The sequence below is a fragment of the Saimiri boliviensis genome, chromosome 20 (assembly GCF_048565385.1).
Source record: "Saimiri boliviensis isolate mSaiBol1 chromosome 20, mSaiBol1.pri, whole genome shotgun sequence".
Classification (NCBI taxonomy): domain Eukaryota; kingdom Metazoa; phylum Chordata; class Mammalia; order Primates; family Cebidae; genus Saimiri; species Saimiri boliviensis.
Window position 1 is genome coordinate 29,287,124 of NC_133468.1, and position 26,409 is coordinate 29,313,532.

At 41.4% G+C, this 26,409-nt stretch overlaps 1 protein-coding gene across 3 annotated transcripts in view; it reads left to right on the forward strand.

Moving 5' to 3' along the window:
• The window catches only part of LMTK2 (lemur tyrosine kinase 2), a 101,740-nt gene that overhangs the window by 20,008 nt on the left and 55,323 nt on the right, over positions 1 to 26,409 (forward strand). For 2 of the 3 annotated variants that reach the window (XM_003934237.4, XM_010344792.3), the window contains exons 2-4: positions 11,523 to 11,650; positions 16,055 to 16,199; positions 24,619 to 24,692. In XM_003934237.4, coding sequence (XP_003934286.3) covers positions 11,523 to 11,650; positions 16,055 to 16,199; positions 24,619 to 24,692 — 347 coding nt within the window. Of the gene's footprint in view, positions 1 to 6,068; positions 6,163 to 11,522; positions 11,651 to 16,054; positions 16,200 to 24,618; positions 24,693 to 26,409 lie in introns of those variants that run through there. The other variant, XM_074390373.1, reaches the window with a different exon arrangement.

The window sequence follows — 26,409 nt, forward strand, 5'->3', positions numbered from 1 at the left end:
ATTTCAGTTATATTCACAAGAACTTAGGCTTTAGGAAGCTAGAAGGGCTCTGAGAACACAGACTCCATCGAGGGATTGTTGGAGATTTTAAATAAAAAGTAGACATGTTTTTCTAGGCTATTTAAGGCCTGGCGTCCATGGGAAGTAAGGAGCGGACATTTAGGGCGCCTCTCCATCCTTTGGGCTGTGTTGTACAGAAGTAGGATTGGCTAAGGGTTGCAAATCTAGTACTGCCAGTGGCTTGGCTGCACATCTCTGTAGATTTCCATGGGAAGTTGTGTGGCAAAACAGAATATCCTTCCCCTAGACGTTGGTGGTCCACTGAAGGGATAGTTGTAGGGGTGCAGCCCTGGGAACCTGGCTGTGTGTCTCTCCTTCCAGGACTAGATGCTTCCTGTTCTTGCATTGGCTTCCTGGACTGTGGAACCACTGTTCAAAGCTGTTACAAACGTGGAAGCGCTGCGGATGACTCCACAACTTAGCTATGCCAACAGCTTAACTGAGACTCCAGTTCACGGAATATCCAGCCCATCATTTCTTGGGGTGTGGGGACCCAGTGGTCCTGCAGAAGTTGTTCAAGCCCGACATTCTCTGGCCACACCGTGCTTCCTTAGATGAGCTTTTCTGTGGTAGTCTCCATCCTAGTTAGTGTTTTAAACAGGAATGAAATGACTCTTTGATAACAAATTTTAGTGGAATAGGCCGAGAGAAACCAGCAACTTCGTATAAAATGATCTCATTCACAGGTATTTAATTAGCACTCAAATTATATAACCTTTCTGCAAGTGTGAGAGAGCAGTTGGGCTGGCTGACCTTGAAAATCACTTTTAAGTAAGAGGAACACTTCCCTGTCTGTAACACAGTGCGATCTGTTTTTCTAGGCTGTTGATATTCAGGCTTAGGGGTCTTTGTGGAATCTCTGATTCATCAACTGGATCATCAGTGCATTATTTTCTGTTCTGTGTAGTTGAGTATATTTAGTGCCATGCTTCATTTCCCCTTTCCTTTCCAATATTAGAATACCTTAGGGAGATTCTAGGTTATTTAATATTCTTATAAATAAATGTATTGTTACATTATGGCAAGGAAAACATTTTGTGACTTAAAATTCTGTGTACAGGAAACCTTGATGATAGATGGGTTTGTAAGTTGCAGGTGTTAAATAAAAATGTGTGATCTGCAATAATTGATTGTTCACATTTTTTCCCCCAAGTAGTGTGATGATGATTCATTTTATTGTCTCTGGGCTGCAGTGCTAACTAGCACTGTCAGGGTGTTGAAAGAGGAAGGCAGACATAGAAGTCATAACATGCTAAGAGAAAAAGGCCCAAATGATGTGCCTTAGAGATGGGCTTTATGTGGACCATTTAGAAGGTTGGGGCCCTGAGCTTCCCTCAGTTCTATGAGTTTTCTTTGTCTAAGTAGTCACCATTGTTAACTTTTAAGTGAGCACAGAATTCTGTTATGCAAATTCCTGGGGTGAGAGGGTCTGGGCAAAACAGAAAACAGGCGAGATGTGTGAGGACCTGAGCCTTGCTGTGCACTTGCTTTCCCAGTGAGAATGCAGGATGCCCTCATGCTCATGCCTGTGCTGTCAAGGATGGACCCCTGCCAGGGGTACTGGCTTTCTTCAATTAATACATTGACCAATTTATTGTATATGTTAAGATAACTAAAGGAGTGGAATTGGAGTGTTCCTAACACAAGGAAATGATCAGTGCTTGAGGTGATGGATACCCCAAATACCCTGATGTGGTTATTACACTTCATATCCCTGTATCAAAGCGTCACACATACGCCATAAATATGTACACCTATTTTTACCCTTAAAAATAAAAACTTAAAAGGGTGAAAAGATGAGTAAATTGACACAGTGCTAGGGGCTGAGTTGTACAGCTCCAGGTACCTCAGACTGTGACTGTATTTGGAGATAGGGCTTTTAAATAGGTGAATAAGTTAAGGTGAAGCCCTAAGGGCGGGCCCTAGTCCATTCTGACTGGTGTCCTTCTAAAAAGGGGAAACTTAGATACACACAGAGGCACCAGGGATGCACACAGAAGGAAGACCTTTGAGAAGGCAGGGAGAAGGCGGCTATCCGCAGCCAAGGAGAGAGGCCTCTGGAGAAACCAGCCCTGCTGACACCTGGTCTTGGACTTCTAGACTCTAGAACTATGAGAAAGTCAAGTTCTGTTGTTTAAGCCCCAGTCTGTACTATTTTGTTTTACCAGCCCTAGCAAACTAACACACATAGTGTTCAGACTAAAACACATTTATATCACATCTTAGATGGCACCAATTAAGATTCGTGTTTTGTTCCTAAACAAATGTTGGTGTAGAGGTCCAAGGGCTGTGGCTCTGCCCGTGCGTGGGGCTTTCTTCTCAGTCCTGCACCTCTGGAGGCTCCCTGGGGAAGAGGGTGCCTTTGGAGTCTCGCTTTGCTAGCACTGAGTAGAATGCTCTGATGGCTTCCAGAAAGATGAGGCTATGAAAGAATGTGGTGTGTGTGGATAAACACCCATTTGAGAGAGAACATAAATAGGAGGAAATCCACTTTTTGAGAGAATGTATTTTTTTTTTCTTTTTTTTTTTTTTTTTTGAGACGGGGTTTCGCTCTTGTTACCCAGGCTGGAGTGCAATGGCACGATCTCGGCTCACCGCAACCTCCGCCTCCTGGGTTCAAGCAATTCTCCTGCCTCAGTCTCCCTAGTAGCTGGGACTACAGGCGTGCGCCATCATGCCCAGCTAATTTTTTTTGTATTTTTAGTAGAGACGGGGTTTCACCATGTTGACCAGGATAGTCTCGATCTCTTGACCTCATGATCCACCCGCCTCGGCCTCCCAAAGTGCTGGGATTACAGGCGTGAGCCACCGCACCTGGCCAAGAGAGAATGTATTTTTTAATAAAATACATTAGTTATGCAGCTGAAGGAAAGTGGGTACGTTTGTGGGAGTTCTTGGAGACCTGGAGAATAAGTGTTTCGCCACCCCAATACAGTGTATGCTAATAGTGGGAAAACAGTGCCAAGGAAGAGTGTAAAATTATTGAAGGAGTGCTTTTCTTATAATCTTATTTGTTTGACCCTGAAAACGTAAGTTTATTACTATTATTTTTTGAGAGAGTCTAATTCTGTCACGCAGGCTGCCACCCAAGCTGTAGTGCAATGGCAATGGCACGATCCTGGACCACTGCAGCCTCAACATCCCAGGCTCAAGCCATCCTCCTACCTCAGCCTCTTGAGTAGCTGGGACTACAGGCTCATGCCACCACGCCCAGCTAATTTTTTGTATTTTTTTTTGTAGAGATCCAGGCTAGTTTTGAACTCCTGAGCTCAAGCAATTCACCTGCCTCAGCCTCCCAAAGCACTGGGATTACAGGTGTGAGTTGCCGTACATGGCCCATAAGTTTATTCATTTTTGTTTTGTTTTGTTTGGAGATAGAGTCTCACTCTGTTGCCCAGGCTGGAGTGCAGTGGTATGATTGTAGCTTACTTCAGCCTTGACCTCCTGAGGCATAGGTGAGCGTCCTGCCTTAGCCTCCCAAGTACACACTACAGGTGTGTGCCACCATACCTGGTTAATTTTCCACATTTTTTTAGAGTTGACATCTTACTATGTTGCCCAGGCTGGTCTTGAACTCCTGTACTCAAGTGATCCTCCTATCTCAGCCTCCCAAAGCACTAGGATTACAGGTGTGAGCTGCTGTGCTTAGCCCATAAGTTTATTCTGTGATCCGGTAGGTTGGTTATGGTTTCTTTCTTTTTTTTTTTCTTTTTTTTTTTTTTTTTCTGTATGGTTAGCTTTCCTATATTCCCTTGCTTGCTGGTTTTCCCTAACTTGCTCATGCCCCTTCATTGCTCTCTCTCTGACGTGTTTCTGTTTTTCCTTACCCTCAACTTCTACCTGAATGCTAGGCGCTGGGCCAGGCTCTTGGGAGTCATTGATGGATTATACAAGCCCAGCGCGTGACACCATTCATCATGCAACCTAGTAGGGAAGGCATATGGGTATTTACAACATGGACAGATTCCATGGGGCGATGCAGGGTAATTGGGGGTGCACAGGCAGGTACTCCATCCATGGGCTTCAAGAATGGTTTCCGAGTTGAGCTCTGGTGGGCAGGGATGAATGGGTTGGGTGGGGTGGTGTCATGGTAGCGTCTCTGGGTAGGGGAAGATATGAGAATGAAGTGGCAGAAGATCCATCTGGAAGGATGGAGAGAGGGTCATTGTAGCTTGTAGTAGAGAGCTGGGGAGGAGTAATGGGAGTTGGGACTGCAGAGCTCAGCAGTAGCCAGGCAACGATGCATCCTTGTTAAGGAGTTTTGACATTAGGTTAAAGAAGGTGAGAAGCCTGGGGTACAAAATTCAACAAGTCGGAAAGGATATAGCATCTCTGACTGTTGTCCCCCAGCCACTTTGCTTCCATCCTTGCAGGCAACTGCTGTTGACAGGTGCACCTACTGGTCTCGGGCTTTTCTTTGTTTTTCCTTATTTTCACTTAAACATCTATCCTAGAGATGGGTTGGATTGTGTTCCCCGCAAATTCACGTATGGAAACCCTAACCCCAGTGCCTCAGAATGTGACCCTGTTTGGAGAGAGGGTCTTTATGGGGATGATCAAGTGAAAATGCAGTCATGAGGGTGGGCCCTAATCCAGAGTGACTGCTGTCCTTCTATATAAGAAGGGGGAATTTGGACATGGACATACATAGAGGGGAGATGATGGGAAGAGACTTAGGGAAAAGGCAGCGAGCTACCAGAAGCAAGGAGAGGCCTAGAATAGATACTGCCACCACAGCTCTCAGAAGGAACCAGTCCTGCTGATGCCTTGATCTTGGACTTGTAGCTTCCAAAACAGAATAAATTTCGGTCATTTGAGTCACTCAGTTTGTGATGCTTGGCTATGGCAGCCCTAGCACATGAATGCCCTTATCAAGAGTAGACAAGAATATGGATTATAAATTATGGTATCTGTTTTTTTATTTAAACTTTCTATTTAATGCATGGGAAAAATTATTTAATAAATGAAAGCTTCAAGCATGCAAGACATAGATACTGTAATGAATTCCCACACAGCTTCCACCCAGCCTGAATTAGCTGTGGCCCATCTTTCTTCATGCTGCCTCCATCCACTTCCTCTACGCCTTGTGCTGTTTGGAAGCAGATTCCAGACATCATTAAGTAGGTCACTATCTCCAAAAAATAAGGACTACATTTAAAAACAACCACATGATCATTATCACTCCTAGGAGAAAAGAATTTCATTTTCTTAATATGGTTAGTTAGTTATTCAGTGTTCAGATTTCTGATAGTCTGAAATGTCGTAAGTTTTAAAATAGGTTGAATCATGATTCAAATAACATCCATGTACTGGAATTGGTGGCTAGATCTTTTAAGTCTCCTAATGTTTGCCACCCTCAGTCTCTTGATCTCTTTCCTTTTTTCAATTTGCTAGATTTTTACTCCCCAAGTGTATTTCATAGCCTGTATTTTGCTGATGACATTCTTGCAGTGACATTTAACATGTTTCACTATTCAAGGTGTTTTCTACACATTGACATTTGGATCTAGAGCTTGGTTTGATATTCTGTTTTTGTTTGCTTGTTTTGGGCAGTACTGTTTCATCGGTGGTGATATGTTTTTCCGTCAGGAGACACATGATGTCTTTGTTTCTGTGTTATCAGCTATTGATGTAAATTTGATGTATCACAAAATATTATTTTGGATATCAAAATGATTTGAAAACGTGGATTCTTAATTCTTACCTTTCATGCCGTACAAAAACAAAAGCTATGGGTGGGATTTCACCCACTGGACATAGTTTCCTGATTGCTGTTATCCCAAGAGGGAAACTGCTTAGGCCACAGGGGTACCAAGTTCGATGTTACAAAACTGTGACAAATTGTTTGCTGAGGTAGTTGTAACACCAGCAGTGAGTAAGCAGCTCTACTTCCTGAAATTGAGGTCTTTACATTGGCAGTTCACTTTAAAGAAAACCAAGGCTCTTTGGGGAAATGATTGATAGGAGGTCTTAAACAAAACTATAAAAGATGAGTCTGAAACATCCCAGGATACAAGAATTCCACCCTGGCCTGCTGGAACTCTGTTGGAGGGCTTGGGAGCAAACCCCTTTGGAGGCCCTGCTTGCCAAAGATAGGACAGTGTGAGTATCAATCAGAACAACCACAATGGGTGCTTTAAATCCATTAGCTCATAATGATATCACAGAACAGTGACAGCAGCTCTCCGAACTGCTCACTGCCAGAGGGTGCTAGTGAACCAACTCATTTTTAAAAAACTGGTAAAGAGAAAGATTTAAGTATCTAGTCTGGCTTTTCCTTATGACTTGAACCACTGGGTAACCAAATAGTAAGTGTGAGGAAATTTCTCTTTATAAAAGTATATCCACTAGTGACTGAACAAGGACTGACAACATTGGAATATCCAGCATTTTGTAATCCCTAATGGATCTAGACATTGATCATCATTTCTTTTTATCTGTGGCCTTTGAATTTTTTTTATTGAATCCAAAAATGGTTTCACAGACAACTCTTCAGTTAATTACATGTGGGTCCAGTTTCATTTGAGGTTCTAGAGATCATGAATCAGATAATTGGGCTGGAGTTATAATGGTTGAATTAATAGGTGGTATTCCTGGCTTACTCTGAGTCATTACTGAGAAATTGCATTCTCTAAATTACCTGTTTCTAAAACAGATAATATGTACCTACCTTGTAGAGTTTCCCAAGTTTTATGCTTATTAAGTCAAGTTCTAGATAGCTATTAAAATGCTTTGAAAACTAGTAAATGAAAACTCACAGAATGTGTTGCAGAGATGCTGGGTCTTTTTAAATCAGTGTCTTGGGGGAAGCATACGTAGTACTCCAGACCTCAAGTTGTGCTGGCTCTCAATTTGTGATGGGAAAAGCTGCCTAAATGTATGGTGACACCTGTTCTTAATGTTCTTTAGTAGATGACTAGCTTGATTTCGGCACTTCTCAGTGCTGTAGGCTGCAATGTTAAAACTGCCTTTCCTCATTGGGTTTTAATGGCTGTAGTCAGGAACCATGTCAGGGCCTGGTTTCTAGTTTGACCACAGTGGTATGGGGATTTTATTTGTGGTTCCTCATGTCTAGAATTTACTTCCCCTTTGTGGTTTTTGCAAACCCATCTCACCTTCCAGCCTATATTTGATTTCCTCATTTTATGGAAGTCTTTTTTTTTTCATTGCTAAATAGAGTTTTCTTTGAGCACAGTGCTTTTGGATTCATCAAAAGAAAAATACTATAAGTTTTAAAAAGGGATAACTAAAAATATCTACTTAGAACTACCTAGTAAATTTCTCAGGCAGTAGTTTTGATGGGACAGTTAGATACTGAGGGTGAATAGATGTGATTCACATTGAGGAAATCTAAGTAAGGGAGAGTAGGTGCCCCTGCAGCCCCTAGCAGAAGTAAGTACAGCAGAAAGCTAGGGCAAAGCTCGGCATAGTTCATTGTTCTTAACCTGGTTATGACTCTTCATGCCTGTCTAGTGACTCACAGAGGACACTTTCATGAATCATATTTGGACTGGTGTTCATACAGTCCTTATCCAGTTTTATAATAAATGGGTAGTTTGTGATGATTAAAAAACAAAACAAAAACTCTGGGTGAAAGAGAGGAAAAAGGAATTCAAGATCAGCTTTGCAGAGTTTGAAGAAGTATGAACTACCCTAATTAGTGACAGACTTGGGTTCAAAGGACAGTGGGCTGTTTTTAAGTGTTAATAGTTAACCACATTGAGGCAGAATAGTGGGGTTTCAAGGAAAGAGAGAGAGCTTGCACCCCGGACACCTAAACTCAGGTTAGCCTGACACTGTCCCACTTGGGTTCACGGGCATATCAGTGTCTTCATCTGTGACGTGGAGCTGGTCGTATTACCTACCTCAAAGGTGTTGTGATGACCAAATAAAATAATACTCTATTTTATCAAATTTCAGGTGAGGTTGATGATAAGTTGCACCTTTATTTTTGTACCATTAAAAAGAAGAAATGCCACCAGTTAAAACTAATTTGATTTGAAGTGTGAGATGCACCTGAAGTTCAGAGATGCAGTGGACAAACTACATATGATTTTTTCTTTTTATTCTCCCTTACAATCCAGATGTGTCCTAAAAAAATTAATTTAAAAAAAAAATGTATGTGAAAGCGCTTTGCTGTGTAATCCTCAGGAGTCAAATTTGATTTTTATTATGTGAATCGGGAGTGAAGCACAGTTCTTCAGAATCAATCCCAGTGGTCTGGCGCGGTGGCTCATGTTTGCAATCTCAGCACTTTGGGAGGCTGAATTGGGAGGCTCACTTGATCCCAGGAGTTCAAGACCAGCCTGGAAAACATAGTGAGACCCCCATCTCTTAATAGAAAAAAAAGAAGAAGAAATTCCAGGGCAGAAGCACAGGCTTTACTTGTCTGGATAAGTGGACAGCTCATTGCAAGGAGGGAGAGAAGAAAATCGTCTCTCTTGGTCTTCAGTCATAAGAACTGGCTGCCAGTGGCTCAAGCTCCTCACTTAGTTTAGGCTTTCCAAATGGACACAAGTATGTCTGTAGTTAGGGAATTCTTTTTCTCAGTGAAAGTTGACTTCCTCCAGATTGGTTCCGAGAGGAAGCACCAAGTTACCTCCTGTGGTAAATGTATGGGCTTTCCTCTGTTTTAGACTTATTGAGAACTTGGAGATACACGACACCCCTTGGTTAACTATATTATTCTTAAGCACAGACTGAGTCTGCTTGTAACAATGGTGTTTCAGCATTGCTTTCACAAAGGGACCTTTTGTTATTGAAAAAGAACTTAGTCCTGTTTGCAGTTCATTTTAGACTTCCCCGACCTTCACTGAAGCTTTAGATTCAAGAATGTGTTTTGCTCTCCTAGGAGTTTGGGTTAGTTTTTCTTTTCTTCAAGTACCCTAGCTTCATTTAAGAAAAAAGTAGCCTCGTTAATTATCTCTCTGCCTTCCTTTTGGTGCATTTGAACACTTAATTGGCCATAGATGAGGATTTATTTTTATGTTTTGAGACAGAGTCTTGCTCTGTCACCCAGACTGGAGTGCAGTGATGTGCTCACAGCTTGCTGCAGCCTCCTCCTCCTGGGCTCAAGCCATCCTCCCACCTCAGGCTCGTGAGTAGCTGGGACTTCAGGCACGTGCCACCACTCCCAGCTAATTTTTAATTTTATTTTTTGTAGAGATGGAGTTTCACTTTGTTGCCCAGGCTGGTCTCTAACTCCTCAAGCGATCATCCCACTTTGCCTCCCAGAGTGCTGAGATTACAGGCATGCTCACTGCCTGCCATAGATGAGGATTTTAAGGAAAAGTTTATTTCTCAGGAAAACTCCAGTAGCTGAGACTTTAACAGTTTGCTCTAACAAAGAAAAGGTTCTCAACTACCCTAGTTGAATAAGATGTTTTCTGGATAATGAAGAACTTGCTAAAAATAAGATGTAAAAATCTTTATGCTCTAGATGGGGATGGGAAAAGGCCAGGCAGTAAAATATTTTAGGCTTTGTGGCTCACAGGCAGTATCCTTGGCATATTCTTTTTTTCTTTCTTTCTTTCTTTTTTTTTTTTTAAATAGCCTCTTAAAGATACAGAAATCATTCTTCTCTGGGGAATGGGGGGAGGTCCCCCACGCAACAGCGGGCCACACGCAGGCTGTAGTCTGCAGACCACCTCCCTCACTGCTTATTATGACCAGGACTCCTTGGAGCACTGGCTGGTCCCCAGGCAGAACAGGGAAAATATGAGGAGGCTGGAGCTTCTTGTAGTGCCCGGAAGTAAGGAAACATTGGAGACAAAGGGAAGGATGGGGTGTACCAAAAAGATCCAGGGGTCTCCTTGACAGCTCCCAGTGGACAAGGCTGGAACCATTTGAGCCATAAAATATATGATGATAGCTTTGGATTACAGCCCAGAGAATAAATATCCATAAATAAAGTGTATACATGACTGAATAAAATAAATAAGGGGAGGAGAGGTGACCAATCTTCCTTACCAAATTCTAAATAACAAATGCAAAGAAACAAGGGAAATAGAAAATCACCTTCCAGACATCACAGTATTCATTGCTGTAGGCAAGATGCACTGACAGGTGCAAAAAACTGGTGCCCAAGACCTGAAGGAGAAACAGGGCAGTTGCATCGCCCTCAAAGTTTCTTCCTCCCATATTACTAATTACTGGAGGGTTTGTAAGCTGTGTCTACAGACTCTAGCACTCCTCCCTCCAGCTTACATACCTTCCCTGTGGGCCAGCACTGCTCTTGAGGAATAGAGTATGATAAGGGAAAGGTGGGCCTGCAGTGGTTTGGTGACGCCTAGTGGGAGCCACCTGGCCCACAGGATCAAAGGTCACCTCACCAGGAGTAGGTCATGTTCCCTGCTGTGCAAGCTGGACAGTTCACCCCCCTGGAATTCTCTAGCTCCTTTCCAGGCAGCCACCACCTTCTAATCCTGAGAAGACATTGGGTGACCCAGATTGAGAAACATTCTGCAAACTAATTGACCGGCACTCTTCAAAAGTGTCAAAGTTAAGAAACACAAGGAAAGACAAGAAACTGTCAGACTGGAAAAGATGAGGGGCACATGGTGATTAAATGCAGTATTGGTGTAAGGTTTATTCTCTGTGAGGTATATTGCCGAGTTTAAAAATGAGGAAACTGAGGCCTGCATGAGAACAATTAGACGCCAATTTATTTGGATCCCGGGTGAGGTTCTGTGGTCCTGGGGAAAGAGGCCAGGGAAGTCACACCTGACTCCTCTCAGGCGTGGAGTTACATAGGGAGGGAAGGCGCTCTGATTGGCTGTGGAGAAACAGAACGTGGACATGGCAAGCTGCTATAGGTAGGTAGGCGGGATTTCTGGTGAGTGGGCTGGACAGGGCAATACGCCATTGGGCAGGTTTTGCTGGGGCTTCTTTTAAATTTTGGCAGGGTTTTCCAGCGGCTGGCTAGGTGCCAAGTGCAGAGTTTAGTGTTGAGTGCAGAGGTGGGCGTGGTGGAGCTAGATGCTGAGTGCAGATTCTGGTGACATAATTTCAGGCGTGGCGAGGGATGGCTGTGTCCGAGCTCCTGGCGAGGCAACCAGCCTTGCAATTGGTAGCTTGGAGTGAATCCTGAAAAGGAAAAAGGACTTCAGTGAGAAAACAATAAAATCTGAGTGAAGCCTGAAGTCCAGTTCATCTCATTGTTACCAGCTTTACTATCCTAGTTTTGATCAGTGTATCATGGTACTGTATGACGTAAACATTAGTGGAAGCTGGGCAAAAGGTGTGTGTGAACTCTCTGTATTGTCTCTCTAACTCCACTGTAAATCTAACTTATTTCGAAGGAAACAAAAACTTCTTATCCTGGATGGATCATCAGCTTTATCTCAAGCATTATTTTATTAACCCGCTCACCCATTTGTATGTGGAGGAGAATTTATTGATTCACTACTTAAAGTTTATTTTGGAATGTACATGTTTTTAATATTATTTGTCTCTCTTTTCAGGGGAGGCACCACCTGCTGCAGAGATTTCCTCATCTTTCGTGATCCTGTGTGTGTGCAGTTTAATATTATTAATAGTGTTAATTGCAAACTGTGTATCCTGCTGTAAGGACCCAGAAATAGACTTTAAGGTGAGCACAGAGGGTAGGAACATTTAAAGTGGTCTTCTGATATGTTTTTCAGTACAATAACTAGATATCACTGTCCTTTGGGAGCAGAGATCAGTTTTTTTTCTCTTAATGGCTAAATAGTAAATATTTTCTGCCTTAGTGAATAGTAAATATTGTTGGCCATACAGTTTCCGAAACAGCAGCTCATCTCTGCCAATACAGACACTGTTAAAAAATGGTCTTGGCTTTGTGCCGGTAAGATTTTCTTTACACAAATAGGAGGTCTGGATTTGGTGCGCCCGCCGTAGTTTGCTGTGCCTCCATCATTGACAGTAACCACTTGCCCGTGGTAAGTTTAGGTTTTTGCTGAGTGAGGAGTGGAGTGTGATGATTAAATTCACTTTCCATAAGGCCTATGAGGAGCAGGTTGGTTGTTCCCCTCCACCCCCAAACTTCTATGGGCTGGTAAATTTGTGGTCATTGAGATTACTGAGGCAAAGGGATATCCCAGTGTGTTTTGTGAAAGAGGAAGGGAAGAGAAGGCTGCGGATCGTAAAGTCCTGGGTAGGAAGGGTAATAGAGAAGATCTGGTTGTAGCAGCAGACAGTAGAGTCTACCAATGAACCAGCCGGGAAAGCCTCTGGAACTTACTGCATGTCTGCTGGGGTGCATTCGGGCTCTGTAAATACTTGTTATAAGGAATACAGTGTGCAGAGAAAATGGTTCTTAATGTCGAGCCCTGCTGACTACATAAGGCTGGCTCAGGAGTCTGGAGGGCCAGTGGTTCAAACTGGGGGAAAAAGGTCGTCTCCTGGCTAAAGCCTTGTTTTGGACATGGGGCCCTGGTCTTTAGAACCTCATAGCTGTTTTTATGTGCTATCTTTATCCTGAGCCTTCTGGTATCCCTGAGGAGACAGAGATGCGTTGTTTTCTTGGGTCAACACTGGCCATATACACACAGAAGGCTGAGAACGCAGGAGGGAGGTCGGAAAAGACTAATGTAGATCAGTCCTTTTAGAAGATTTTGCTCCAGACCTGTAGAGTTTTACTCACAACATCAGTCCTTAGGCCTTAGAACCCTTACAGACACTGCCGTGGCCAGCCACTGACTGCACTAGTATAGGGGCACAATCGTAGGTAGATAGTTTGTGGCCCTTGCCTGTGAGTCTTGGTGAGGGACTTTGCACAGAAACCTGGCCATTTCAGGACAAAGATAAAGCCTGATCATTGTTGCTGATACCGAAATCTAGTCCCTGTCTCACATTTCATGATGCCTTATTCTTGCCTTAGATCATGCAAAGCTTTTTGAATCTCAGGATTGAATGCCGGGAGTTCATTGTGAGAGCCGGGAATCTGTATTGTTACCAAACTTTCCCCGGCAATGCTGGTGCAGGGGCCGCAGTGTGTTAGAGGACTCTCCAGCTCTAGAGTCTGTGTGACTGCATAAGCATTATTTCCATCTGTTGTTTGCTGATTTTCTTTAGATTTGCAGCTGTGCAGTTTTACAGCTGATGGTCCGTGGAAGTCATTTTACAGACCAGGAAGCTACAGTCTGGTAACACAGGTGACTTGCCCACGTTCATCCAGATAGCCAGCGGCATAACTTTAAAAGTGACCCAGGCTTATCTCATTTTTCTTCTTTTCTTTTTTCAGACAGGGTATCTCACTGTCACCCAGGCTGAAGTGTGGTGGCACGATCACACTTTACTGTAGCTTCAACCTCCCAGGCTCAAGCAATGCTCCCACCTTAGCCTTGCCAGTAGCTAAGGTTACTGTAGGCATATGCCATCGTGCCAGGCTAATTTTTGTATTTTTTGTAGAGACAGGGTTTCACTGTGTTGCCAAGCCTGGTCTTGAACTCCTGAGCTCAAGTGCTTTTCCTGCCTCTACCTCCCAAAGTGCTAGGATTACAGGTGTGAGCCACTGTGCTTGGCCATTTTTCTTATATTTATGCTACATTACCTGTCTGAATCTTTAGAATCATCTGCTGGTATATCTAGTGGTATGTCATGCTGCTGCCAAATTTTGAACGGCAGTATTTGAAGGTAGGAGTGATGGACAAAATCATTTTACAGAGAGAGCCCTATTTAGGAATATCCAAAAGGAAAATTGAAGAATTTCCTCTGTTCAAAAATACCCTCACAGATTGAAGTTACAGTACCTATTTTTCTTGCTCCCAACTCTGTCAATACAAATAGCAATAATGTCCTTTAATGCATTGGAGAACATATATGACAATAATGTCTTCTCACATGCATGTGGAAACATAAGTGTTAGAGAAATCTACCATCATAACTTAGTTTCTTTCTTGTATTGGCTGGGGGCTAAGGAGAGGTGGTAGAAAAGAAAAACAGGCCGGGCGCGGTGGCTCAAGCCTGTAATCCCAGCACTTTGGGAGGCCGAGGCGGGTGGAGCACGAGGTCAAGAGATCGAGACCATCCTGGTCAACATGGTGAAACCCCTTCTCTACTAAAAATACAAAAAAAATTAGCTGGGCATGGTGGCGCGTGCCTGTAATCCCAGCTACTCAGGAGGCTGAGGCAGGAGAATTGCCTGAACCCAGGAGGCGGAGGTTGCAGTGAGCCGAGATCGCGCCATTGCACTCCAGCCTGGGTAACAAGAGCGAAACTCCGTCTCAAAAAAAAAAAAAAAAAAAAAAAAAACAAAAAAAACCAAAAAGAAAGTTGTTTGTAGACCATTCAGTGCAGAACAGTCTTGTTCACTGATCTGTTCCCAGCTTCTGTTATGGTGCCTGGAGGGGTAACATGTTAATTATCTGAACAGATGACTTTATGAATGACTTGATAATTGGCCATGTCTATGATAGATTAACTTGGACATCAAGGTATACCAGTTCACCAGAATGGTGATAGGAAGAGTTGCGATAGCTTCCCAGCAAACGTCATTTAATAGGTTTCCACAGCTTTATTGGTGCATCATCTTTTTTCGTTTGCTTGTTTTTGTTTTTGTTGTTTGTTGAGACAGGGTCTTGCTCTGTCATCCAGCCTTGACCTCCTAGGCTCAAGCAATCTTTCCCCCTCAGCTAGGACTACTCCAGTAGTTCCATGCCTCCACACCTGGCAAATTTAAAAAAATTATTATTTGTAGAAAGAAGAACTTGCTGTGTTGCCCAAGGCTGGTCTAGAGCTCTTGGCTGAAATGATCCACCTGCCTCAGCCTCCCAAAGTGCTGGTATTACAGTGAGCCACTGTGCCTGCCACATCCTCAATTGTAAAGTTGTCATCTTTGGAAAGCCAGGCGTCCTTAAGTTAATTACACTTTGCACCGCACGGTTTTTTAGTAACCTTTGTGATTCAGATCATGATGATTTTTCTAGCTAGTTTAGTAATGTTTCCATTGTCACTCTTTTCAGAGAAATAGGACCCACTTAAAAATATCTTTTCTGGCCGGGCGCGGTGGCTCAAGCCTGTAATCCCAGCACTTTGGGAGGCCGAGGCGGGTGGATCACGAGGTCGAGAGATCGAGACCATCCTGGTCAACATGGTGAAACCCCGTCTCTACTAAAAATACAAAAAATTAGCTGGGCATGGTGGCGCGTGCCTGTAATCCCAGCTACTCAGGAGGCTGAGGCAGGAGAATTGCTTGAACCCAAGAGGCGGAGGTTGTGGTGAGCCGAGATCACGCCATTGCACTCCAGACTGGGTAACAAGAGTGAAATTCCATCTCAAAAAAAAAAAAAAAAAAAAAATCTTTTCTGAGTCTTCTAATGTTTATTTTGATAGAAATCACATTTCAATTAGAAATGCATATACAACTTAAAAATGATTTTTTTTGATTCAGTATGCAAAGAGTCATGTCATGAAAGTAAATAATAATTTTAAAAGAATTGGCTTGGCCAGGCACGGTGGCTCATACCTGTAATCCTAACACTTTGGGAGATTGAGGTGGGAGGATTGTTTGAGCTCAGGAGTCTGAGACCAGCCTGGGCAACACAGGGAGATTGCACTTCTACAGAAAAAAATCAAAAAATTAACTGGGCATGGTGATGCGCGCCTATGGTCCCAGCTACTGAGGAGGCTGAGGTAGGAGGCTTGCTTGGGCCCTGGAGGTCCAGGCTGCAGTGAGCCATGATTATGCCGCTGTGCTCCAGCCTGGGCAACAGAGCAAATCCTTGTCTCAAAAAAAAAATGTTTTTAAGCCTAAAAGAATATGTCCATGTAAATTCCATTGCATTTAACTTCAAACTATCAGTTTAAAAAATTACATAAAGTGTGTATAATTTATTTTCCTGTCTTACGCATTCTGCTGTTTGGAGTCAGAGAACACAATTACATATGCTTTTTACTTGACATTAGTACAAATAGGAAAAAAAAATTGTGGCAGCAAGTTTCAAATGAATGCATAAATATGTTCCTATTCTAAGTGTAGCCAGTAGTTTTGAATGCTTGCTCTCTTTCATTTTAGGAATTTGAAGATAATTTTGATGATGAGATAGATTTCACACCACCAGCAGAAGATACTCCCTCTGTTCAGTCCCCAGCAGAGGTCTTCACACTTTCAGTACCAAATATTTCACTACCAGCTCCCTCACAATTCCAGCCTTCTGTAGGTAAGACTGTACAACCTAATACGATATTTTCATGAATTATTCCTGAAATGTGAGAGTGGGAGCCTTGCTATCATAAAAATGGTACTGCCCATCTTCTCTTTGGTTTGTTTCTCTTCCTTCTGCTCCCAGTGAAGCTGAGTTCTAGTGGTCAGGCTCATTGTATTCCTGCAATAGCTTTGTCTTCTCCTTTCTGGACCCTAGTATGAAAAGAAAACGGATCTCCTTGATTCACTGACATTGAACACCTTGACAGAACTCCTGGGCTCTGTTCTAGAGCTGGTTTCTCTGCTAGTTCTGGCCACAGCTCACCTTGCTGAGTAGGACTTTGCTGGCGTCCACTGGAATGCCCTGCATTTGGGGAGGAGAGAAATGTTTGGATAAGTTAATCAGATTGACTTTTCTAAGCTTTTTCAGATAGAGGTTTGATTCTGTGTTAATTGATGTCTTGTTAAAAAATAGAATGTAGCTAGTGGTTCAAGAAGTAGGGTTTTCTGAGACTGCCTCAAGAAGACTGTGTAAGTCTGTAGGTTCTAGGACCACCTTTTCTGGTGTGACACACACTATGGGTTCTGCTTAGGGCAGAATAAACCCCCAAACTGATGATACTACTGCAGACAGGCATGACTACAAGTAAGAGCCAGATGGAACATGACATAGCTGGTGCATTCCATTTAAATATTTGTAAAGTAAGGTGTATTTAATATTTATAGATTTTCCAACACTTAAAAAAAAAACAACAACAAAAACAAACAAACAAAAAAACGCCTGTAGTTTTTAGCTTTAATTTCTGTGAATAACAATATCCTACTCCAATCAAAATAAGGAAGTTTAAAAGGAGGTTTAACATATTCTTGAGATAACTTAAGTATGCCTACTCTAAATCAAAATATTTTATCCTTGCCTGTTTGATAATTTGCTTTCCTTTATACTTAAGAAAAACCTTGAGAGACTTCTTCAAGCTTTTACAGGCCCATAGTCTATCAACCATGGATTAATTTCAAATAACAGAATTCTAATTCAGATCAGCCTAAGTGGGAAAGGGAATTTTCAAACATGTGGACTCCGACCACAGGAAGAGCAGGGGTTCAGCTGACCTTGGAGACAGCTAGAACCAGGGCCTGGAACACCATCAGCATTTTAATTCATTTCTGATTTTCTCTTCTCTTTTTGTATCTGCTGAATCTCTCAGGAAGCTTCTCTGCTCAGTAGGAAGGTTGGCTGCCAGCAGCTCCACGCCCATTCCCTTGTAGTTTTATAACCACAGAGGAAAGGAGCTTCTTTCTCTCTTTCTTTGGACCAGAAAGAAAACCCTTTGGAGGGACATTCTGGTTGGCTTCAACTGAGTCACAGGATGCAGAGCCATTACTGGGCAGGAAGGTGGGGACAGACTGACAGTTTCTCTTCAGGATTTACGGGGGATGGATGGGAGCACAGTCAGATGCCAGCAGGAGAGAAATCATGGTGACCTGGGCAGCCGTTGTAATTTTGTTTATATACACACCCCTTTCTATTTTACTGAAGCCCTGTACCCTAATATTCCTCTTCAAAGGAAGAGATTATTTTAAATTTCTCTGCATAGAATACTCAGAATATTTTTATTATCTTGGGATATTAGAGGCCTTTCCAAGCATGCACCAAATACAGAATCTATAAAGGAACATATTGCCAAATGTGATTTACAAAGTGAAATATTCTGTATAGAAAAAGACACCACACACAAATTGACAGAGTCACAAAAAATACTTGTAAACTACAAACAGGATTAAAAACAGTTACATATCAAGAGTACAAACAAATGTGTGAGGAAAAAGTAACACGCTACTAGAATAAATAAGCCGAGGACCTGAAAGGAGAAACTCAAATGGCCAATAAACATAGTAACCTTGTTATTAATTGAAGAAAGCAGACTTAAGCTGATAGCAGATAAGTAAAGACGAGAAGAAATGACAGCAGGTAGTGATTGGTGAGCATGTGGAGAGTCATTGGCACTGTCATCCACTACAATCAGTGCAGCTATAAATTGCTGAAGATGTTCTTTCTGGAGGGGCAGTCTGGCAACATGTATCAAAATATGAGACATGTTTACTCTTGATCCAGCAATTCCACTTTTAGTAATTTGTCTTTAGGAACTAATTGGGTAAGTGTGCAAATATGCATGTATAAAGGAATTTATTGCAGCGTTATTTGGCAGGGTGAGATGGAAACAGATTAAATGTTTGTCAATATGTGCTTTGCTAAATTATAGTAAATCGATACAATAGAGATTTATGTGTTCCTATAAAAGGATCAAAGTGAACTATATTTGACTACGAAAGATATTTGTGATATATTACATGAAAAAGATATGCCACATACAAGCAAGTCTACAAGTTCTACCAGGTTTTTTTCTTTTTTTCTATTTTTAAAATGTATTTTATTTTTTGCATATATAGTATGTTCACTTGGTTCAAAAACCGTAACATTAAAAAAAGTATATCTACTGAAAAGTTTCCCTGCGGCATTTGAATCTGATCTGTTTTCCACCGCTGCCTTCTCTAGGTAACAGCTGCACTTTTGACTCTTGTTTTTTCATACATCTTTCTAGAATTTGTTGATGTTGGTATCTCCCCTCACTCCCGTTTACATTTACTTTAATTTTTAAATTTTTTGTTTTTTTAAAGACTTTGTAGAGAAGTTTGAGGTTCACAGCAAAATTTAGAGGAAGGTAGGTAGACATGTCTATACCCCCACTCACCCACATGCATAGTCCCTGAGCCTTTTTTTTTTTAAATCAAAGGTGTCATGGTAAATTCATTACTCTGCATCTTGCTTTTTTTCACTTAACCAATGTACCTTGGAGATCTTTCCATATCATTAAAGTGAATGTATTCTTGCTTCTAGGTTCATACTATGTAAATTTTATGGCTTTAGCACAGTTTATTTAAACAGCCCCCTGTTGATGGATATTTGCCTTGTTTCTAATCTTATGCAGAAACAAATAAAGCTTGTATCTGTGGTATTTTGCAGGTGGTTGTTATACTGGTATCTGTAGAATACATTTTTTAAAGTGGGTCAAAGAATGCATGTGTTTGTAATTTTGATGGGTCTTGCCAGCTTACCCTCTGCAGGAGTTGTATTAATTTATATTCCTGCCAGTTGGGTATCTAATGGTAAATGCCATTGCTTTTGAAGCTAAATTGGAATCAATTCTAAGTAGATTGTTATAAATTTAGGATGTTAACTATAATCCCCATGGTAACCACTAAAAAATTTGCAGAAAAGGAAATGAAGAGAGAATCAAAATGGTACACTGAAAAAAAAAAATCAATCACACATACACAAAAAAGGATTTTTTGATGAACAGGGTTCCTAATTTTAATATAGTAAATTTTAAAGTTTTTTTTTTAGAGTTTGAAATTTAAGTCCTTTTTAGAGTTAGGACTTTTTGTGGTCTTTAGAAATTTTTATTCTGTGATCAAAATAATACCTTTTAAAAAATATTTTAAGCTTTTGCTTTGACATTTAGATCTAAAACACATCTTGAGTTGATTTTTGAGGATGGTGTTAGGAGGAATCCAACTTCAGCTTTTCTTATAGATTGCTGTGGTTTTTCAGCTTCATTCATTCACTGATCCTTCCTTTTCTATCTCCGTATGTGTGTGGGTCTGTTTCAGGCTTTCTGTTCTCTGTCATTAATTTGTGTATTTCTTGTCCCAGTACCACTCTTTTTTAATCATAATAATGTCATAATAGCATGAACTGCAAATATTTTCTCAAATTCTGTATGTTCTCTTTCATTCCCTTCATAGTATCCTTTCATGCATAAAAGTTTTCCATTTTAATTTTGATGAAGTCTAGTTTATCTGTTTTTACTTTTGTTGCTTGTGCTTTTGGTGTCATATTTAAGAAACTATTGCCAAATCCCTGGTCATGAAGATTTCTCCCTATGTTGTCTTCTATGAGTTTTTTAGTTTTAACTCTTCCTCTTCGATCCATTTTGAATTAATTCTTTTATATGGTGTGAGATTAGGATCCACCTTAATTATTTTATATGTGGATATCCAGTTGTCTCAGTTAACAGTGTTTTAGAGACTGTTCTTTTCCTGTTGATTGTCTTGCCACCCTTTTTGAAAATCAGTTTACCGTATTTGTTTGGGTTTATTTTGGACTCTTGGCTGTATCCCATTGATCTGTATGTCTGTCCCTATGCAGGTACCACATCATTTTGTTTACTTTAGCTTTTGTTTTATAGTTTTGAAACCAAGATGTGCAAGAGTCTCCTTTTTCAATTTTTTTTTTTTCGCCTATTTGAGATTCCTTACAATTCCAACTAAGTGTAAGGATCAGCCTTCCTATTTCTGTAAAACAGGCCATTGGGATTCTGATAGGGTTTGTTGTTGTTGCTGTTTTTTAAGTCAAGTCAACCAGTGGCAGTAGAGAAGGAACAAAATAATCTGTAATGGTTGTAATCAAGGAAGTTTTTTTTTGATGTGCCATTTTGATTCCCTTCTTTTTCCCTTTGGATTATATTTTTAGATGTTTTCTTAGTGATTACAGTGATTACAATTAACATCCCAAATTGATAACACTTTGGAATTGATAGCAGCTTAGCTTCAACAGCACACAAAATCTCCTCCTATACAGCTCAGTCCCATCCCTTTATGTTGTTGTCACAAATTACATCATTATACATTTTGTGCCTATTAACACAGAGTTATAATTTTTTTTAATACATTCATATTTAAATTGTGTAGCAAATAAAAAGAAGAGCTAGGCACCAGTAATACAGGTAGGATGGCACTCGCGTGTAGTCCCAGTTACTTGGGAGGCTGAGGCAGGAGAATCGCTTGAACCTGGCAGGCTAAGGTTGCAGTGAGCCAAGATAGCACCACTGCACTCCAGCCTGGGTGACAGGGCAAGACTGCCTCAAAAAAAAAAAACAAAAAAACAAAAAAACAAAAAATATTAATTAAAAAAAATAACATCTTGGCCAGGCACGGTGGCTCAAGCCTGTAATCCCAGCACTTTGGGAGGCCAAGGCGGGTGGATCATGAGGTCAAGAGATCGAGACCATCCTGGTCAACGAGGTGAAACCCCGTCTCTACTAAAAATACAAAAAATTAGCTGGGCATGGTGGCGCGTGCTTGTGATCCCAGCTACTCAGGAGGCTGAGGCAGGAGAATTGCCTGAACCCGGGAGGCGGAGGTTGCGGTGAGCCAAGATCGCGCTGTTGCACTCCAGCCTGGGTAACGAGCGAAACTCCGCCTCAAAAAATAAAATAAAATAAAATAAAATAACATCTTGTGTAATAATTAGTCTAATGTCTGTTTTCTCACTGACAGTTTCTGTTCATTCTTTTTTACCTGTGAATGGGCCACATTTTTATTTCTTTCCATGTTTCATAATTTTTATTGGAAACTGGACGTTTTGAATAATATGTGCAAAAGAGAAATAGTAGAAAAGAAAGAAAATAAAAAATATTCCCTAGGTTTTTGCAGATTTGCTCTACTAGGGCACTCCTTCAACAAACACGTAGCCAGGCCATTTACAAGTCTTTCTTAGCCTTCACTTCCTTCTTGTGTTGGGCCTGAAGACCAGCCCCAGCTGAAAGCCTGTGTTATTTCCCAGCCTTTCTGAGCACACATCCTGCCCTGAGCACGCACATGGCTATCTAGGTTCTCATCTACACAGGAGCTTTCCAAAGCCCCCTTCTCCCCCAAAATCTCACTCCCCACCTTTTCTGCCAAAGCTTTCCGTGTCTGTACTGTTGGCATCAACTGTGTTTTTGCCCTAGATGGCAGTAGCTTGTTCTCATTTGCGTTTTGTTGTTTTTGAGGAATATGTGACCACTCCATCCTCATAGAATTGTGAGATATGTGAAACAAAGAGAAGCGCTTATGGCAGTCCTTCAGGGCAACCCCAGTTAGGTCAAGGTAAACTTAGTTCCTTGGGAATAAGGCCCTCTGTGCTTCCCCTGCATCCTGGTACCCACCTGGGAACACAAGTCATCTTTAAGACTGTGGCTGCGCTGAGGAGGGAGACTGGGGAAGTAGGGTAAGTTAAAGTCACAAAGATATTCTGCCCTGTGTCAGTGGACTTCCTTCCGGTTCGCTTTAGTTGCCGAATACCTTTAGCCATCTTTTGGAGTTTTTATAAGGTTAACACCGGCAGTTTAAAAAAAGTCTCTTAGTGTTTCTTGGAAGAGACAGCCACCAGAGGAGATGTCTCTGCTCCACCTTTCCACTGCTGTCCCTTTTCTTTTGTCAGTTAATTCGATAGACGTGCAGTTAAATGGTGCCAGAACAATTGGCTGTTCACTGACAGACAAGTGAACTTTGATCGATACCTTGTAGCATATGTAAAAATTAACTCAGAATGCACATAAACCTAAATGTGGAACCTAAAATTATAAAACTTTTAGAAGAAACTCTTTATAATCTTTAGTTAGACAAAGATTTGTTAGAAAGGACACCAAAAGCATCATTCACAAAAGGAAATACTTATATATTGGACCTTATCAAAATTAAAAGCTTTTTGGAAATTAAAATAAATTTAAATTTAAAGTGTTTTGGAAGACGTTGTTCTCCCAAACATTGTTCTTTTGACAAGACAATGAAAAGTCAAGCCATGGATTGGGAGAAAACGTTTGCAAATTATTTATTTGCTAAAGGACTTGGTTTCAGAAGATAGAACTTTCAAAACTCAATAATAAGAAACAGCCCAATACAAATGAGGCAAAGATTTGCATAGATAATGTCACCTCAGAAGATATACAGATGCAGATAAGCAAATGAAAAGGGACTTGACATCATTAGTCATTAGGGAAATAAAAATTAAAACTAAAGTAAGATTGCATACCCTTTAGAATGGCTAAAATGGAAAAGACTGACTGCAGCAAGTGATGGCAAAGAGACAGAACAGCTGGAACCTCATGCACTACTCATGCTTTAGGAAGCAGTTGGCAGCTTCTTTAAAAGTTTAAAGAGACACGTCCCATATAATCTCACCATTCCGCTGCTTGGTATTTATTCAAGAGAAATGAAGGCATTTGTCCCAACAAAGATTTGCATGTATGTATTTATAGCACCTTGATTTGTCAGAGCCTCAACCTGTAAATGACATGAATGTCCATCTACTTATGAATGAATAAACAGACTGTGGGTATGTTCATTCAGTGGAAAATTCTTCTGTGATAAAAATAAGAATAAACTCAGGTATATATCCAAGGATTATAAATCGTTATACTATAAGGACACATGCACACGAATGTTCATTGCAGCACTGTTTACAATTGCAAAGACCTGGAACCAACCCAAATGCCCATCGATGATAGACTGGACAGGGAAAATGTGGCACATATACACCATGGAATACTATGCAGCCATCAAAAACGATGAGTTCGTGTCCTTTGTAGGGACATGGATGAACTTGGAAACCATCATTGTCAGCAAACTGACACAAGAACAGAAAATCAAACACTGCATGTTCTCACTCATAGGTGGGTGTTGAACAGTGAGCACACATGGACACAGGGAGGGGAGCATCACACACTGGGGTCTGTTGGGGGGAAATAGGGGAGGGACAGCAGGAGGTGGGGAGTTGGGGAGAGATAGCATGGGGAGAAATGCCAGATACAGGTGAAGGGAAGGAAGGCAGCAAATCACGCTGCCATGTGTGTACCTATGCAACAATCTCGCATTTTCTTCACATGTACCCCAAAACCTAAAATGCAATAATAAAAAAAAAGAGTAAACTCTACACTCTAGACCTTGATTGAATCTTAGAATAATTGATATTTATTGATATTGATATGTACAAAGAGTACATACTGTATGATTCTGGTTACATAACATTTTAGAAAATGCAAATTGTAGTGCAGAAAGCATGTGAATTGTTGTGTAGAGATGGGAGCAGGTGGGAGGGGCTGCTAAGGGGTGTGATAAGACTTTTGTGGGTAATGGAGATGTATTTTATTTTTGTGATGGTTTCACCAGTGCATACCAAAACTAAAATATATGAAAGTGTATACTTTAAATATGTGGACTGTATTGTATATTGACTTCAGTAAAACTTTTTTTAAAAATTAAGAATAGTTTCAGAGGGATAATCTTATGTCTAGGTGAACTGTTCAGAGAGATGAAAATAAGGACTAAGTAAAAGCCATTGGTGTGGTGATTGGTAATTACATTAGAGTAGTTGGATCAGAAAAAAAACAACGTGAGGTATTAAAGAATTGGTAGGAAACTCATTTAAAAACGTTGTTGGTTTTAAAGCTTAAAACTCTTTTGGCATGGTTCATTTAAAAAGATGTTTTATGTATTTAATCCTACCTTTACTTGCATAGCCTTTATGTTAGTGTTTATTCTTTATAAGGTTATATATTTATTTTGTTTTAGTTAGATACTTATATTTCATTTTTAATGTTTTTTTTTCTCTACAGAAGGATTGAAGTCTCAAGTTGCCCGCCACAGTCTGAACTACATACAGGAAATTGGAAATGGCTGGTTTGGAAAGGTAAGATCTTGTTCAGTTTCGTTTGTTTCCCTCTGAAGGATACTGTGTACAGTGTAGAGCTGATGAAGAACTGGGTCGTGCGGCGTTCCACCAGCCCTGTGGGCCCTGTGGTACGAAATGCGTTTCCCCACAGCCCCTCTGGCAGCACAGGGGCATGAGCTTCAGCCTTGCTGTGTGTAGAGCCTTTTCTAGGAAGCTTGTCTCAGTGCTTTCAGTCTGTTATAACAAAATATCACAAACTGGGTGACTTACTTATAAACAACAGAAATTTATTTCTCACAATCCTGGAGGCTGGGAAGTCCAAGATCGAGGTGCTGGCTGAGTCAGCATCAGGTGAAGGTGGCACCTTCCTGCTTCGTCCGCATGTGGTTGAAGGGGCAGGGCAGCTCTCTGGAACCTCTTTTGGAAGGATGCGAATTTCATTTCCTCCCAAAGGCCCTCCTCTCCATCACAGTGGTCATTAGGTTTCAACATATGGATTTGGGGAGGACACAGGATACAAACATTTTGACCATAACTATGGCCTTTGAAATTGTTGACATAAGAAACAAGGGAAAAGAGACCTGGAATCTTAGCAGTGTCAGCTTTGTATCCTCCTCAGGTTAGATTATTTTTTTAATCCCTTCCTCTTCAGCACTTAAGCCACTTTAGAACTGTAAATATAGTCTTACAACGAAGACCACCATGAAGAACTGTCCTTGTCATACCCTGTCAAGTGGCCTGTAGTAATAGTGCTTTGTTGGTCTTTTTACCATAGATGGCTCAGAAGGAGTAATCTCCTGCAGTCATTTCCACAGTGCTGCAGTGGTTCTCTGCAAGAGGTACCTAATGGAGTAGGGGTTACATTGGAAGCAGGGTGCTTACAATGGGAGGATGTACTTCCCAGTAAGCAGCCATATTCTGCTGCTTCTCCTTCCCATCAGCCTTGTCTGTCAGGCCTGTAGCTTTCATGTCTTCTCAGCTCTACGAGTTCTCTTCTGCACCATTCAGCAAACCCTATTACATACCAGCCATTGTTAATGGTGCTAGGGGTATGATGTGGAGGAAGATGGGTCAAACCTTGACCTGTATGGAATCCTGTATGAGAGATCAAACAAAACCCCATCTTAACAAGCCTAGATTTCTAGTTGGGAGGGTCACACAGCAGTCAGTTGTGGGAGGTGGGCTCAGAGAAGTATAGGGCAGGTAGGTGATGCAGGATATGTGTGCATCTAGAGACTGTGCTGCTCAGAGTGAAATGGGGAAACACACTGAGAGATCATGATGTTATTGAGTTACATTTTTAAAAGGATCACTCTGGAAGTCATTGAGAGGGAAGGTGAAAGCAGGGAGGAGATGGGCTAGAAGGCTCCTTTAGGCGTCCGGGGAGAGGTCCAGGCAGCTTGGACCTGGAGGGTAGCAGTGGAGGTGGCGAGAAGTAGTGGGACTCAAGGCAGATGTTTGGATGAGAGCATGCCAGTATAGACTTAGGGTGGATGAGACATGGGCTCTGGAGGAAGACGCAGTCAGGTTGACTGCTTAGGGCCTGATTAACTGGAAGAACAGAGTTGCTGTCAACTGAAACACAACAGACAATGCAGGAGAGGCAGGCTTGGAGGAGGAAGTGGGGCGTTCACCTTTGCTATGTCAGGTGGGAGTTGGCTGTTGGACAACTCAATGGAGGCATGAAGTAGCTGAACTGGAAATGCAGAGCAAGAGTTGAGGAGAGAGGTTCCAG